The sequence below is a fragment of the Furipterus horrens genome, unplaced genomic scaffold (genome assembly GCF_987537825.1).
Source record: "Furipterus horrens unplaced genomic scaffold, mFurHor1.1.pri manual_scaffold_5, whole genome shotgun sequence".
Lineage (NCBI taxonomy): Eukaryota > Metazoa > Chordata > Mammalia > Chiroptera > Furipteridae > Furipterus > Furipterus horrens.
The window spans coordinates 176,896,117-176,911,018 of NW_028327175.1; the positions used below are offsets into that span (position 1 = coordinate 176,896,117).

The 14,902-nt window shown below is 44.0% G+C and overlaps 1 protein-coding gene across 1 annotated transcript; it reads left to right on the forward strand.

Moving 5' to 3' along the window:
* Nucleotides 1–202: 202 nt before the first annotated feature.
* On the forward strand, nt 203–1,746 carry ZNF488 (zinc finger protein 488). The gene is given in 3 exon segments (XM_090279508.1): nt 203–320; nt 415–746; nt 749–1,746. Coding segments are annotated over 2 exon segments (969 nt in total). The 5' UTR covers nt 203–320; nt 415–571; the 3' UTR covers nt 1,543–1,746.
* The last annotated feature ends 13,156 nt before the right edge of the window (nt 1,747–14,902 follow it).

A 14,902-nucleotide genomic window follows, 5' to 3' on the forward strand; every position in this document is an offset into this window, starting at 1 on the left:
CTGGACATGTGTACCTGCAGGAGTCCTTGTCCCCAGGTGCTTGAAGTTCTTGGCACCTCTGATGATTCTGGGGAAAAATTGGCATGCTGTGTAGCAAAGATTGAAAACTTCCCTAAGTCATTATACAAGCATGTTAGAGCTGTCAACAAAATCAGAACTGGCAGTGGATGCCCTGTGTGCTCTGTTAATACAGCAGCTGCTGCCTGGATGCTGACAGGTGTGGAGACAGTAGTGAGCCATGCCTCTGGGTGACAGTGTGGTCCTTCCTCCCTGATTGAGTCCTGGAAGGGAAAGCAGGTGGCATAGAACTCTGAAACAGGGTGAGTTTTAGCATCTATAGTAGTCAAGGCTCTTTGCTTGCAAACGAGAGTGAAGAGCACCTCTCTCACTGCCTGTTACTTCCTTTCTCTGCAGAGTCCTGTGGTCCAAGTGTGGCTGGCCCAACCATCAGGGGAGCTCTCCAGTCTCACAGCTCTTCCCCAGGCCAAACCCTCTAGAATGCCAAAACTCTGAAGACAACAACATTTGGAGTGTCCACCTAACCCAGCTGTCCCAGGCCCTGCTAGTCAAAATGACTGCCGGGAAGGGGATTCTGTATAGCCCTTCACCTGAGAACAGTTATTGGCTTAGTGAACCCAAGCAAAGCCTGGGCTGCAACCCAATGCAGCTAGAGAAAACAAAGCACCTGGGCTCTGAGGGTGCCATTGGTGGAGGTGGCCAGGATGAAACTAGTGTGGAGCTGCCATTGTTAAAACCCGAGGCAAGCTTAGATTGGGAAAGTCACTGGCCCAGAAGTTGTACTGGGAACAGGGATAGAGTGCCTTCATGGGGGTCCCTCGACTCAAGAAAAGGCTACAGGGAAGGCAGGCCAAGGATACGGAGTATGGTTACCTCACAGGCCAGTCGGGCCCTCAGCAACTGACCCAGGACATACCCAGGAAACCAGCTGGCAGCATGGTCTTCTCTGCATGGCCCAGCAGGGCCCATCAGGAGCAGAGAAATGCCTTCATCAAACCAGCCAGGTATCTGCCAGGCAGACCTAGGTCAGCCTCTCTCTTCCAGGCAAGCAGACCTGCAGATGCCATCAGGGAACTGTTGGGACTCATCAAGATGGTAGATTTCCCTTGTTGGGGTCAACTTTCCAAATCCAAGCTTTTGGTGGGTAATTTCTGGAATCTGCAAATGCTGCCACAGAATACTCCTCTCTGCAGTGCTTTTCTGGATGCCCCCATGCTATGGCTAAAGCATGCCACGCCCCAGATACCCACACCCTCATCTTCCTTCACTGCCTCTTGGGCCTTCCTGCCACCCACATTCCCTTCCCTGGGCTTGTCTACCCAGAACTGGTGTGCAAAGTGCAACCTCTCTTTTCACCTGACCGCAGACTTGATTTTTCATATGCGGTCACACCACAGAAAAGAACATGCAGGGCCTGCCCTACATTCTAAGAAGCTGAGAGAAGAGGCACTCACATGCCCCATTTGCTATGAGTACTTCCAAGAGTGACACCATCTCTCCCGGCACATGACTTCTCACAGTTAACAGGTGGCTATGGAACAAACCTCTAAGTGCAATGTCCGCCATTTGGCAAGGAGGTAGAAATGATTTGTCAGGGCTTCCTTTGAAAAGGCAATTTTCAGTTGTTTATAGGGCTGTTTGCAATGGACTGCATAGATGAACAGCTCAGTCATAACTGGAAAGACAGGAGTTGGCTGTGATGTGTTTTGAAGTAAATAAAGTCATGAAATAAAATTATGTGCTTGCTAACCCAGGGGTCAGGGCTCCTATGCACAAAGTGTCTCTAACAGCTTCAAGAGTGAGGGCCCTCTTCCTTTCCCCCATTCTTTTCGCTTCATATGGAGTCAAGTGTGGCACACAGCATGGGCTTTGGAGGCAGACAAACCTGGGTCAGAGTCTTGGTCCTTTTACATGGTAGACCTGACCTTGAACAAATTGCTTTAATTGTCTGAGTCTCAGTTTTATGTGTAAAATGGAGATTATGACACCTGTTTTGGGGAAGGGTTTTTTTTTTTTTGTTGTTGTTACATGGAAAGATGTGAGGAAAATGACCAGCAAGGTGCCTAGAGCAGTGTGATCACTGTCTAAATAATATTTATTATCACTGTGCAGATTATCCAGCTGTTGATACATAACAAAATTTACACAGTAAACAACCCAGAGTACCTATTTGACACTAGGAAGTCTGTGGGTCAGCTGCAGTTGAGGTAGTCTTTGCTGGGCTTGGCTGCAGGCCACATATTTAGGTCCATGCTCTTTTTTTTTCTGGAACTGATGGGCTACCCAGCTCATGCTTCTCTCTTGGTTATGCCAAAGCACAGAGGGCAAATCCTGATATACAAACACATCTCAGTCCTCTACTTGGGTCACTTCTGCTAATGTTTCTTTGGCCAAAGCAAGTCAATGGCCAAACCCCATGTTAAAAAGAGGAATATGCATGCTGCCCATGGTGAAGCCATGATGAGCGAGTGGGTGTATCCTACTATAGGAGCATGAAGAATTGAGATCAACAATTCAGCCATGTTTTTTCACATTCTAAATATGTGAAAAGGGAAAAATGTAACAACACACTTCCCTACTCATCACACAATCCTTAGCTCTCAGGAAGGGAGTATGAACAAAAGTTTAAGACTTAAAACACTGTGAGGATTGGGAGAGTTCTGGGTTCCAGTATCCTCTCCTCTGCTTTTCCATGTTTGTCCTTGCTAACCTCAGATCATAAACTCTGATATCATGAGGGCTATTTTGTAGGAAAGCTATTTCTTGGGAGTTGTTTTGAGTCAATGCAATTTTTTTGACAGGTTTCCACTTCACGTTCAGAATTTGTGCATCTGACCTGCAGTTTGCAGCCCTCCAATGGGGTCTCCTTCACAGAGTTCAGTCTTGTGGTTGGTAGCATGGGAGACATGCCTAGATCAGATCTGGGAGGCGGGTAGGCCTCCTGAGGAGTGGGAGGATGAGCTGAGCCTTGAAGTCTAGGAGGCTCTGGTGACTCAGTATTAGAGGGCAGTAGTTGAGGAGAGTGGTCTAGAGCTGCAGAAGTTCTAGGGTGCTGCAAGGCCAGCACAAGGAGAACGAGTTGGGGCGGCAGCACTTGAGAGGAGATGGGACACATGAAGGCCTCGAAAGAGAAGAGTTTTGAACAGGGCAAGGGAGGGCTGGCTCCTAGAGGCACTTGGTGGGGAACTCTGGCTTCAGCGGGAAGGGAAAGATGGGCTGGAGAGGGGAGACAACCCCTGAGGCATTTTCTTTTGTATCTGGAAGGAGTCAAGGGTGTTCCCCACAGGAACCAACAGAGCACCTGTATTCTTACAGGGAGGATTTAAGGACCCACTCTCCCTGAGAGAGACTAGGAATGATCTGCAGACCAGCTTCTTTGGGAGCTGTGTGTGGGAAAATTTTGCCGACAGAGGCTGTGCCCAAATCAGGATGAAGCTGCAAGGAGTCTCTCTCCTCTGCTGTCCCATGTGGAGCAGAAAAGGGCACCTGATGGGGTTTGAACCTGAGGCTCCACACTATGCCTTGACATAATATCATTTAATCTGCATGACATACTCAGGAGGTAGATAGTTAATTATCTTTTTATTGAAGAAGAAACTCCAAGAAGTTAACTGACTTTCCTAAGACCATGGGTGCAAGAGCAAGACACCCAGGCCCTTCTCACTCTGAGCTCACATCCTTCCTAGCCTACCACACATCTCCTCAGTGTGTTCATGTGTCATTGTGGATGGTTTAAAAACTAGGACCAGGCATTGACTTCAACTAGCACCCTGCCCCTCACCACACACACACATTTCTTTTGCCTTTTCCTTCAGTGTTTTTCACTATCTTGCATACTATGTTATTTTATGGATTTATCTTGTTTATTTTATCTCCCATCAATGGAATGTAAGCTTCTTGAGGGATTTTTGCTGCTTTGTGCACTGCTGAATCCCCAGCAGCTAGAACAATGTATTTTGTACCCTGCTATTTTGCCAAATTCACTCATTATATCGAGTGGTCTTTTAGTGGAGTTTCTAGGGTTTTCTAGGTATACTCTCATGTCATCTGCATTTAATGATAGTTTTACTTCTTCTTTCCCAATTTGGATGTCTTTTATTTCTTTGTCTTGTGTGATTGCTGTTGCTAGGACTTCCAACACTATGTTGAATAGGAGTGGAGAGAGTGGACAGCCTTGTCTAGTTCCTGATTTCAGGAGGAATGTTTTCAGTTTTTGTTCATTGAGTACGATGTTGGCTTCAGGCTTCTCTTATATAGCCTTAGGTATGTTAAGGTATGCTCCCTCTATTCCCATTTTGCTGAGTGTTTTCATCATAAATGGGTGTTGTACTCTATCAAATGATTTTTTTGCATCTATTGATATGATTATGTGATTTTTGTCTTTCATTTTGTTTAGGTGATGTATGATATTTATTGATTTGCAAATATTAAACCATCCTTGCATCCGTGGGATGAATCCCACTTGATCGTGGTGTATGATCTTTTTGATGTATTGCTGGATCCTGTTTGCCAATATTTTGTTGAGGATTTTAACATCTACGTTCATCAGTGATATTGGCCTGTAGTTTTCTTTCTTTGTTGTGTCTTGACCTGGTTTTGGGATTAGGGTAATACTGGCTTCATAGAAAGAGTTTGGGACTTTTCCCTCTTCTTGGATTTTTTGGAATAGTTTGAGGAGGGTAGGAGTTAGTTCTTCCCTAAATGTTTTGTGAAATTCGCTTGTGAAGCCATCCGGTCCAGGACTTTTGTGCGCCGGGTGATTTTTGATTACTGTTTCAATTTCCTTCTTTGTTATTGGTCTGTTGAGACTTTCTACTTGTTCTTGATTCAGTTTTGGAGGGTTATATGTTTCTAGAAATATGTCCATTTCTTCTAGGTTGTCAAATTTCTTGTCATACAGTTGTCTGAAGTAATTTCTAACTATCATTTGTATTTCTGAGGTATCAGTCGTGATTTCTCCTCTTTCATTTCTGATTTTGTTTACTTGGGTCTTCTCACTTTTTTTCTTGATGAGCCTGGCTAGAGGCTTGTCGATTTTGTTTATTTTTTTTGAAGAACCAGCTCCTAGTTTTGTTGATCTTTTGGATTGTTTGTTTAGTCTCTATGTCATTTAATTCTGCTCTAATCTTGATGATTTCCTTCCTTCTTCTTGCCCCAGGCTTTGTTTGTTGTTGTTGTTCTAGTTCTTGTAGCTTTAGGGGTAGATTTTTTATTTGAGATTTTTCTATCCTTTTCTGATATGCCTGTATTGCTATGAACTTCCCTCTTAGGACTGCTTTTGTTGTGTCCCATAGGTTTTGGGCTGTTGTGTGTTCATTATCATTAGTTTCCAGAAATTTCTTGATTTCTTCTTTGATGTCATTTTTAACCTGTTCATTATTTAATAGCGTGTTATTCATTCTCTATGAGTTTGGGTGTCTTTTATTTTTTTCTCTGAGGTTGATTTTTAGTTTCAAGGCATTGTGGTCTGAAAAGATGCTTGATATAATTTCAGTTTTCTTGAATTTGTTGAGGCTTGTTTTGTGTTCCTCTTTATTGGAACTCTCTGTGCTTCCTGGACTTCATAACTTTTTCTCTCATCAGGTTGGGAAAATTTTCTGTCACTATTTCTCCTATCAGTTTATCTATTTCTTGTTCTTCTGATCCCTCTTTAATTCCAATGATTCTGATATTGTTCTTCCTTATGCTATCCTGTAATTCCCTTACCTCTTCTTCATACTTTTTCAATCTTTTTTCATTTTGCTGTATTGGCTGGGAATTTTTTTCTACATTATCTTCTAACTCACTAAACCAATCCTCTGCTTCTTTTAGTCCGCTTTTGACTGATTATACTGTGTTTTTAAGTTCAGAGATTGCATTCTTCATTTCTTCCTTGTTCTTGTGAATAGTTTCTATGTCTTTTTTTATGCTGGTGTAGTTCTCTGCAAGTTCCCTGTAATTTTTTTGGAGCTGTTGGTAAGTTTCTTGGAGGTTGTCATAGTTGTTTTTAAGGTTGTCGAATATATTGAGCTTCTTCACCACCATTGTTTTGAATTCCGTGTCTGACATTTGGGCTATGTCTATTCCATCTTCCTCTCTTTCTGGGGATTCCTCTTTTCTTTTCATTGAGAGGTTGTTTCTGCGTCTTACCATGTTGGATTCTTCTTGTTTGTTTTTGTTTTTTGGGTTTGTCTGCTTTGACTTCCCACTTTTGTGGTATGAGATTCTTTTTTTTTTTTTAATGTGTTTTATTGATTATAATATTACATTTGTCCCAATTTCCCTTCCCTCTGCTCCCCTCCACCTTGTGGTCCCCCTCCCTCCAGTTGTCCCCCCCTTTTAGACCATGTCCATTAGTTGTGCATATAGTTCTTCTCAACCTCTCTCTGTTTATTCCATTCCCTCCTGCCATGATCCTTAATTCCTATATCATCTCCCTCCCTCTCCCTGTTCTCCCTCCCTGTTGACCTCCCCCCAATATGTTCCCCATACCTATAGTTCTTTTTCCACTCTCGTTGCCTGTTTAGTTCGCCTTTGATTCAATTCCCTAGCTTCTGTTGTTTCTTGTGATGCAGTGTTCATTTTAGATTTCATAGTTTTGATCCTCCTTTTTCTAAACCAGTCCCTTTAACATCTCATATAACAGTGGTTTGGATCTAATGAACTCTTTCAGTTTTATTTTGTCCTGGAAACACTTTCTCTGCCCTTCTATTCTGAATGACAATTTCGCTGGATAGAGTATTCGTGGTTGTAGGTTTTGGATTTTCATTACTTTGAATATTTCTTGCCAGTCCCTTCATGCCTGCAGGGTCTCCCTTGAGAAGTCAGCTGATAGTCTAATTGGGACCCCTTTGTACATGATTCTTTTCTTCTCTCTTGCTGCTTTTAAGATTCTCTCTTTATCTTTAATTTTTGACATTTTGATTATAATGTGTCTTGGAGTGGTTCTCCCTGGGTCCAGTTTTTTTGGAATTCTCTGTGCTTCCTGGACCTGTAAGTCTATTGCCTTCCCCAAGTTTGGGAAGTTCTGCTTTATTATATTTTCACTCAATTTTTCAAGTTCTAGTTCATCTTCTTTGTTTTCTGGCAAGCCAATGATTCTTATGTTGGGCCTTTTATAGCTGTCCCAGATGTTTCTGATCCTCTCATCGTTGCTTCCCGTTCCTTCTCTATATTCTGGTTTGTTGAGATGAACTCTGGATTTTTTTTTCCTCACCATCTGTCTCATATGTGGTTTTGTTCCTTTCGTTATGAGTGTTTTTCGCTTCTTTCTCATCTTTTTCCAGATCTTTTGTTAATTCTGTAAGCCACCTGATAACAATGGCCCTGAACTGAGCCTCTGACAGGTTTCTTATTTGTTCATCTGTCAGATTCCTCATCTGTTGCCTGGTGAGTTGTGCCACCGGGATTTCTATAGTTCTCTGCCTCATTTTGACAGATGCATTTTGTTTTCTTGGGCCAGCTATAGGGGGCAGTGCCTGTGTACTCGTCACGACCCAGCGACTGGCGCCGTTCTGCAACCTTTCTCGCTGCGTTGTGGTGCTTTGTCGTCACAACCCAGCGACCGGCGCCTGTCCGCAACCTATTTCGCAGCCCTGTGGCGCTTTCTTTGGGGGCGGGGGTCCAAGATGGATTCACACAGTTATTCCGCTAGGAGACTGGGATCCGTCCTCCTGCCCCCCTGGGCCTCACTGTTCAAGGCGATGTGGTAGCTGCTTTCCCCAGCGTTGGGGTCGCGAGCTGCTGGGGTTCGACTGCAGCCGAGATTGTTCTCCCTGCCGCTGGGATTGTTCTCCCTTCTGCTGTCCCAGGTGCGACTGCAAACAGCACCGCCCCCTTTCGCTCTTACCTGCCCAAAGGGCGCTGCTGGTTTATAACTTCATACGTTGGGCTTCCGTGTAGCTTTATTTTCTGGAATTTCTAGTTATCTTTTGTTTTGAAGTAGTTGTAATCCTCTTTAGTTGTAGAGGGAGACCGAGTGTGTCCGTCTAAGCCTCCATCTTGGCCGGAAGTCCGTGGTATGAGATTCTTTATAGGAGATCTGAGGGTTTCAGTGGTGCAGTCTCTTTGATCTCCTGAGCCTGATGTTCTTGGGGTACCATTTATGTCATTTGTTTATGTTGTCTGGTTATATTTCAGATGCTCTTTGGTAGGATCTTCCTTCTGGCTAGTTGATTGAGAGTCACTCTATCCACTTTTTCTTGAGTTCTTTTGTGGAGATGCTGTTAAAAACATAAACACACAGCCCAGGCAGGAGACCCGCACCCTCAAAAATATCCCCCCCTCTATCCCGCTATCGTCAGCCAAAGAGCCAGTATTAATATAAATGTAAAGAGATTAGAGCTTTTGTACTATAGACAGAACAGATAAGAGTTGTTTTTAGGGAGGAAAAATATGATTTTTGAGAGAGGGGATAATAGATTAATAATAATTGAGACTGTGCAAGACAGTAGGTAAAATTTACATTGTATGTTAATAACTATAGAAGAAAAAGAGGGAAGAATGCAGAATATAGTAGGAAAGTGGGATTGTATAGTATTGGATTTATATAGTAGTTGTATTCTATTTATTTAGAGTGAAAGGGAGGCTAAAATAGACACATGAGCAAATAAACAACAATTAATGAGGAAGGATGAGAAGGAGAGATTGTATGAGACAAATTAGAGATATAGTTTGTTTTATTTTCCCTCCCATCTCTTCTTTCTCCTCCTCCCACTCATTTTTTACTCACTTCAGCCTTTTTGTGTCATCTTGTTTTTCTGTGTCCACAGCTGGTCTAATGAGACGGGTCAGAGGTTCCTGTTCCTTGTAGCAGTGGTGTGCGCCTGCACGGTGTGTTCCTTTGGCGCCTGTTGGAGCTAGCCGAGGTGCCCTTGCATGCATGCCTGTGAGCGCACAAGGGGGCCCGAGAGCTTGCCTCAGGCCTTCTACGCTGTGTTCCAGGAGTTGGTCTCTCGCCTCTTAGGGCGGGGCCCCAGACACTTGGGCACAGTGGAAGTGAGCGATTGGTGCCTATTGAAGCTGGCGAGGTGCTTTTGCGCTCCCGTGCCCAAGCGCACCCAAGGCTGCTGTAGAGCTTGCCTCAGGCCTGCCGCACCATGTTCCGGGAGTTGGTCTCCTGATTATTGTTAAATGAATTTATTAAGATGATCATATGTTTTCTTTTTTCTTTTAAAAACTTTATTTATTTATTTTTAGAGAGCAGGGAAGAGAGGGAGAAAGAGAGGGAGAGAAACATCAGTGTGCGGTTGCCTATCATGCACCCACAACTGGGGTCCTGGCTCACAACCCAGGCATGTGCCCTGACTGGGTATCAAACTGGCAACACTTTGGTTCACAGGCCGGCACTCAGTCCACTGAGCCACACCAGCCAGGGTTGTATGCTTTATTTTCTTTACTTTATTATTATGGTTGACCACATAGATTGATTTTCTAATTTTCAATCAGCCTTGCATTTGTGGGATAAATCCCAGGTGGTCAAGATGCTTTATTTTTTTACATGTTGTTTTTTCAGTTGACTAGCATTTTGCATGCTCGTGAGGGAGACCCACCTTCACTCTCCTTTTATTTTGACTTTGGTATCAAGGCAATGCTGAACTCATAGGATGAGTTGGGAAGTATTTTATCTTCTCCCTATTCATTCCTTCACTTTTCTATTTTATGGAACAGCTTATGTAGGATTAATATTTTTTAATTATTTGAAGAGCTGAAGAGTAGTACTCTAAGCAAGAAAAGAGGGCTGATTTTGTTATTAAAAAAACAATAACTGAAGTCCTAGAATAAGGATTATTCTAGCTGTTAATCATTCATGTTAGAAAGTATTACAGCCCCAAAGATGTCATGATTTGCCTGAAAGCAAGGTGGAAAGGAACTGGAGCAACTGCAGGCATAGCTCCCTCCAGGGGGCGCTGTGTGCCAGGCAAAGAGCCTGGCCCTGTCTAGGCCTTTTAACTTGGATCAACTGTGAGGTGTGTCGGGGGCTGAGACTCAGAATTGTGATTAAGCTACTGTCATCAGTGGACACATGGCCCACATGCTTTCTTTGCAGAATGGAAACTGCTTTGAAGAACATGGTTATCCTGCTCCTTCTCTGCATCAAATAATTTCTGTGCAGTGGGGCACAAATTCAAGTTTATAGACTATGAGATTAAATTGTGTCTAGAGACACCCTAGAGATAAAGCACAGGAATCAGGTACTAAGGAAGTTCTGGAACACACGGTTTTCACAAATAAATGAGAAAGACATTTTGAATATGGAAAAAATTCATGCTTAAGAAATCATTTTTAATTGGAAGTCAACACAGTAAGAATAGTAGCCAAGGTCAAGTCAGTTTCCTGCTGCCCCAGATCCACAGAAACCTGTACAATATTTGTTCATGGGTGATGCCTTCAGTCATAGGCCACATTCACACTTCTCATATAAGGTGATTTCTCCTAAGCTACTGTCCCTCCTGCTTTGTAGATGAGGAAGCGAATACTAGGGGAGTTTACAGAACTTGCCCAAGATCACAGGTTGAGGGGCAAGGGACCAACTGAAGGAAAAGAGGACATCACCACCCTCTAGGGATTCTGCACCTACCTATCTGGTCTGTAGTTCCTATCTCTGTGTTATAACTCCAGGCATGAACTTGTGCTGGGTGGAGGTGGCAGCATGAGCGAGGACTAGTAACCCCAGCAATGTCAGCTCTCTAATAACTCCAGGACATTATAGTCTGCTGGATGCTGGCATGAAGCCACCACCCCCTGCCTCCTGGGAACCCAGGTAGTAAGATGGGATGACATGGGTGAGGATGGTGACTGAGAGTTGTGGGAGTGGTTAGTGGATCACAGTCTTGGAAATAAAAGAGCAAGGGTCTCTTGGGAAGACTGGGAGAAAGTAGTGGAAGACCCTGAAGGGCCTGGCACCTAGGGATGGCTCAGGTCCAGGAAATGAGGCTGGGACTGCTCACCAGATTGCAGGCTCAACGTGAGGACTGACTCTGGGACAAGGAAGAAGGGTAGAGAGCAGAGAAGGGCAGGGACTGGGCCAGGGAGCAAGAACTTCTTCACTTCTCTTGTCAAAGGTGCCTGTTATGCAACTGATCCCGGAAGGTCGGAATCCTCGATCAAGAGCTAAGGATCATCTAAGACAAGGTGGACTTGAGTAAGCACTCCTAAGAGACCTCTTCCTTCTGCATGTGCTTCTCTGTCAATAAGCCACATGAGCTTCTGGTGGCTGAGTACAGCTTCCTGTACTAGGGACACTCAGGTTGTGTGTTCTGAGCCAGGCTGCAGAGAGTGCTTGGTCTGTGGGGCCTTCTAGTCCCTGTTGGTGGGCCTGGTTCTGAGAAGTACAGCTTGGCTTGAGGTTCTGAGAGAAACCTAATCAGGATGGGTTGGAGAAAGTGCTTAAAATCACAAAAAGAAGAAGGTGCAGAGGATAGAGGCAGGTGGCTTTTGAACACAGAATGGATTTAAAAAGTAATCATTCATTTTTACCATGTCATAACATTTTTATGAATATGGTATTATTTAATCCTTGTTTTAATAAGTTTTTAAAATATGCTTTATTGATTTTACTGTTATAGTTGTCCCAATTTCTTTTCCCTTTGTTCCCTGCCACCCAGTGAACCCCTCCTTCCAGTTGTCCCCCTCCCATAATCCAGTCCCATTGGTTGTGCATACAGTTCTTCTCAACATCTTCCTGTCTACTCCACTCCCTCGTACTATGCTTAATTTCTGTACCAACTTTCTCCCTTTCCCCCTCCCCTCTTCCTGTTGACCTCCCCCCATAATGTTCCCCATACCTATAATTCTTTTCCCACTCTCATTGCCTACTTAGTTTGCCTTTGTTTAGATTCCCTAGCTTCTGTTGTTGGTTTTTGTGATACAGTTTTCATTTTAATATTTATAGCTTTGATCCTCTTTCTCCTAAACAAGTCCCTTTAACATTTCATATAACAGTGGTTTGGATCTGATGAACTCCTTCAGTTTTACTTTGTCCCGGAAGCGCTTTCTCTGCCTTTCTATTCTGAATGACAGCTTCCTTAGATATAGTAATTGTGGTTGTAGGTTCTTGATTTTCTTTTTTTTTTTTTTTTTCAGATTTAATGTGTTTTATTGATTAAAATATTACATTTGTGCCAATTTCCTTTCCCTCTGCTCCCCTCCACCCAGTGGCCCCCCTCCCTCCAGTTGTCCCCCCCTTTTAGATTATGTCCATTAGTTGTGCATACAGTTCCTCCCAACCTCTCTCCGTCTATTTCATTCCCTCCTACCATGATCCCCAATTCCTATATCATCTCCCTCCCTCTCCCCACTCCCCCTCCCTGTTGACCTCCCCCCAATATGCTTCCCATACCCACAGTTCCTTTTCCACTCTCGTTGCCTGTTTAGTTTGCCTTTGTTTCATCTCCCTAGCTTCTGTTTTTTAAACCAGTCCCTTTAACATCTCATATAACAGTGGTTTGGATCTAATGAACTCTTTCAGTTTTATTTTGTCCTGGAAGCACTTTCTCTGTCCTTCTATTCTGAATGACAATTTCGCTGGATAGAGTATTGGTGGTTGTAGGTTTTGGATTTTCATTACTTTGAATATTTCTTGCCAGTCCCTTCTTGCCTGTAGGGTCTCCCTTGAGAAGTCAGCTGATAGTCTAATTGGGACCCCTTTGTACATAATTCTTTTCTTCTCTCTTGCTGCTTTTAAGATTCTCTCTTTATCTTTAATTTTTGACATTTTGATTATAATGTGTCTTGGAGTGGTTCTCCCTGGGTCCAGTCTCTTGGGAACTCTCCTTGCTTCCTGGACCTGCAAGTCTATTCCCTTCCCCAAGTCTGGGAAGTTCTCCTTTATTATATTTTCACTCAATTTTTCAAGTTCTAGTTCATCTTCCTCACTCTCTGGCAAACCAATGATTCTTATGTTGGGCCTTTTATAGCTGTCCCAGAGGTTTCTGATCCTCTCATTGTTGCTTCCCATTTCCTCTCTCTGCATTGGTTGACTGCTTGTTCCTTCTCCATATTCCAGTTTGTTGAAATGAACTCTGGATTTTTTTTCCTCACCATCTGTCTCATATGTGGTTTTGTTCCTTTCGTTATGAATGTTTTTCGCTTCTTTCATATCTTTTTCCTGCTCTTTTGTGAATTCTGTAAGCCACCTGATAACAATGGCCCAGAACTGAGCCTCTGACAGGTTTCTTATCTGTTCATCTGTCAGGTTCTCTATCTGTTGCCTGGTGAGCTGTGTCACCGGGATTTCTATAGTTGTCTGCCTCATTTTGACAGATGCTTTTTGTTTTCTTGGGCCGGCTGTAGGGGGCCGTGCCTGTGTACGCGTCACAAGTCAGCGACCGGTGCCTGTCTGCGACCTATTTCGCAGCCCTGTGGTGCTTTCTTTGGGGGCGGGGGTCCAAGATGGATTCACACAGTTATTCAGCTAGGAGACCGGGATCCGTCCTCCCGCCCCCCTGGGCCTCACTGTTCAAGGCGATGCGGTGGCTGTTTTCCCCAGTGCTGGGGTCGCGCACTGCCAGGGGCTTGACTGCCTCCGGGCTTTTTCGCCGCCCCGCCGCTGACCGCAAACAGCGCTGCCCTCTTTAACTCTTACCTGCCCAAATGGCACCGCTGGTTTATAACTTCATATGTTGGGCTTCCGTGTAGTTTTATTTTCTGGAATTTCTAGTTATCCTTTGTTTTGAAGTAGTTGTATTCCTCTCTAGTTGTAGAGGGAGACCTAGTGTGTCCGTCTAAACCTCCATCTTGGCCAGAAGTCTCAGGTTCTTGATTTTCATTCCTTTGAATATTTCTTGCCAGTCCCTTCTTGCCTGAAGAGTTTCTTTTGAGAAATCAGCTGAGCGTCTTATTGGGATGCTTTTGTACGTAATCCTCTTCTTCTTTCTTGCTGCTTTTAAGATTCTCTCTTTATCCTTAATTTTTGATATTTTGATTATAATGGGTCTTGGTGTGGTTCTCCCTGGGTCCAGTTTATTTGGAACTCTCTGTGCTTCCTGGACCTGTAAGTCTCTTTCCTTCCCCAACTTAGGGAAGTTCTGCTTCATTATTTTTTCACATAATTTTTCAATTTCTAGGTCTTTTTCTTCACTTTCTGGCAATCCTATGATTTGGATGTTGGCCCGCTTATAGCTTTCCCATAGGTTTCTGAGCCTCTTCTCATTTTCCTCACTTTTTGTTTCCTCTTTCTGCACTGGTTGACTGTTTGTTCCTTCCCTATGTTTTGATTTGTTGATTTCATACCTGGTTTTCTTTCTCTCACCACTAGTTTTGTATGTGTTTTTGTTCATTTCAGTAGGACTAGCCTTCACTCCTCCCCCATCTTGTTTAAGATCAACTGTTAGGTTTGTAAGCATTCATATAACCAAAGCTCTGAATTGTGCCTCAGAAAGGTTTTCTATCTGCTGCTTTGTTAGATTGGATATTTGCTGTCTGGTCAGCTGTGTAACCGGGATCTCTATCATGATCTGTGCCATCCAGACCATTTTGTGTTTACCTTTCGTACCTGGGCAGGGCTGCACACCTCCTACGCTATAGGGGGCGGAGCCCCATGCACTTGTCACTACCAGGTGACTCTTCTCACCACACTGTGGTGTTTTCTGTGGGGATGGGGTACAAGATGAATTTCTGCCATTCACTCTTTGCTGAGAGACCGGGAACCTCCTCCTCCGTCCCCACCCCCTCTGGGACTCACAGTCCAAGGCAATTGGGGTCTGCCTTCCTTGGAATTGGAATCACAAGCTGATGGGTCTGGTCTGTAGCTGGGGGTTCTCCCTAGGCACTTCTTGCCTCCCCTTAAATACAGGTGTCTGTGCTTACCGCTGTTCCACTGCTGTCGCTGTTGCTGCCGCTGCCGGCACAGCTTGATCTCTCCACCCCGGCTTTGCCCTTCCTACCTGTCCAGACGAGCATGACT